The sequence below is a fragment of the Sinocyclocheilus rhinocerous genome, unplaced genomic scaffold (assembly GCF_001515625.1).
Source record: "Sinocyclocheilus rhinocerous isolate Xijiao unplaced genomic scaffold, SAMN03320098_v1.1 scaffold1399, whole genome shotgun sequence".
Lineage (NCBI taxonomy): Eukaryota > Metazoa > Chordata > Actinopteri > Cypriniformes > Cyprinidae > Sinocyclocheilus > Sinocyclocheilus rhinocerous.
Window position 1 is genome coordinate 252,206 of NW_015634038.1, and position 1,331 is coordinate 253,536.

Below are 1,331 nucleotides of genomic sequence, written 5' to 3' on the forward strand. Positions count from 1 at the left end.
TAGTATTTGAAAATGCAGTGTTTTGCAGTTTAAGTACATTTACGTATTTAGTTGAGCCTTAGCAGATCCAACATGACTTAAGGTCTTCGCACACAGAGTCCGAAATTTTCGCACGTTAAAAAAGTTAATACGATCTCACGTGTTAATCACGTTTACAACACTGCCTCCGAAACTTTCGTCCGTCATAAAAAAAATTACTTTTTTTCTCATCCATAGCAAGCATTTTGAGAGGCGTTTTGACAATTCAGAGCCACCGTACAAGCGAACGCCAAAATCCAGAATGGCGTCTGACAAGTCGATCCACTTCTTCTCGCTGCACAAAGCACTGTATAAGTTCAAAATTTCGGACTCAGTGTGTAAGGACCTTTATAAACGTCAGTCATGTCAACCATTTGTATTGTTTCAAGCCATTCAATCGTGGAACGGCCTTAAAATTGTTTAAGGACCCAGCTGGAGGTTTGGATGACGATGACGACGTTCACATCCCAAAACCATCCCAAATCCACAATGACGACGTTCACATCCCCACCCAAAAAATTTACACGGATCATCACATCTAGGTCAGAAAATACGGAAATCTGTATTTATACGGAAAAATCACAGCCTTGAATCTTTGCATCTCCAGTCCGATGAGCTGTACAGTAATCAATGTAAATCTGTATGAGTATCTGAATTCAGTGTTTAAATGTAGATGAGAAAACCTTCTCCATTCTTATGCTGTCGCCACACGCTGCATCAATGTGGTTTTCGATGAGGATCAGGTCTTCATTGGTCACTTTCCACTGACGGCTGGCGAAATGAACCACAGCAAACAAGCGTCCGCACTCTCCCTTCTCAATCAGACCGTTCACCTTCTGCACAACCGCTGTGAGAGAGACGGTCATGAGGACACGCAGCTAAATACAAAAAAATCAGACTCAGTCAGAATCACTAAAACTATCCCATTCTGCTTTCAGGGTATTTACAGGTTTGACGGAATGAATTTTAAGACCTTCTAATGCTAAACTTAATAAAAATTTAATTGTGTGTGTGTGTCTGTGTTAGTGTGTCTGTGTGAGTGTGTGTTTGTCTCTGTGTGTGTGTGTTTGTCTGTGTGTGTGTGTGTCTGTGTGTGTGTGTCTGTCTGTCTGTGTGTTCGTGGGATCTGCACGAGCCAGCGCACGTTGTCGGAGTAGATGGAGTGAGAGACGGCCCACAGCGCTAGTTTGTCCCACTCATCCATGGATCGTCCGTAAATGGACAGACGCAGCTCAGCGTTCTGATACTTACTCTCCTCCAGGTCTGACATCACTTCCTGCGCACACAGGAAACACACCGCAGGACACTCAGCA

General features: G+C 43.6%; 1 protein-coding gene across 1 annotated transcript in view; it reads right to left on the bottom strand.

Moving 5' to 3' along the window:
• Positions 1-428: 428 nt before the first annotated feature.
• The window catches only part of LOC107745305 (probable E3 ubiquitin-protein ligase HECTD4), an 87,770-nt gene continuing 86,867 nt past the window's right edge, over positions 429-1,331 (bottom strand). The window contains exons 68-70 of the mRNA XM_016559164.1: positions 1,163-1,294; positions 702-896; positions 429-578 (exon numbers count right to left, since the gene is read on the bottom strand). Of these exons, the coding sequence (XP_016414650.1) occupies positions 429-578; positions 702-896; positions 1,163-1,294 (477 nt within the window). The remainder of the gene's footprint in view (positions 579-701; positions 897-1,162; positions 1,295-1,331) is intronic.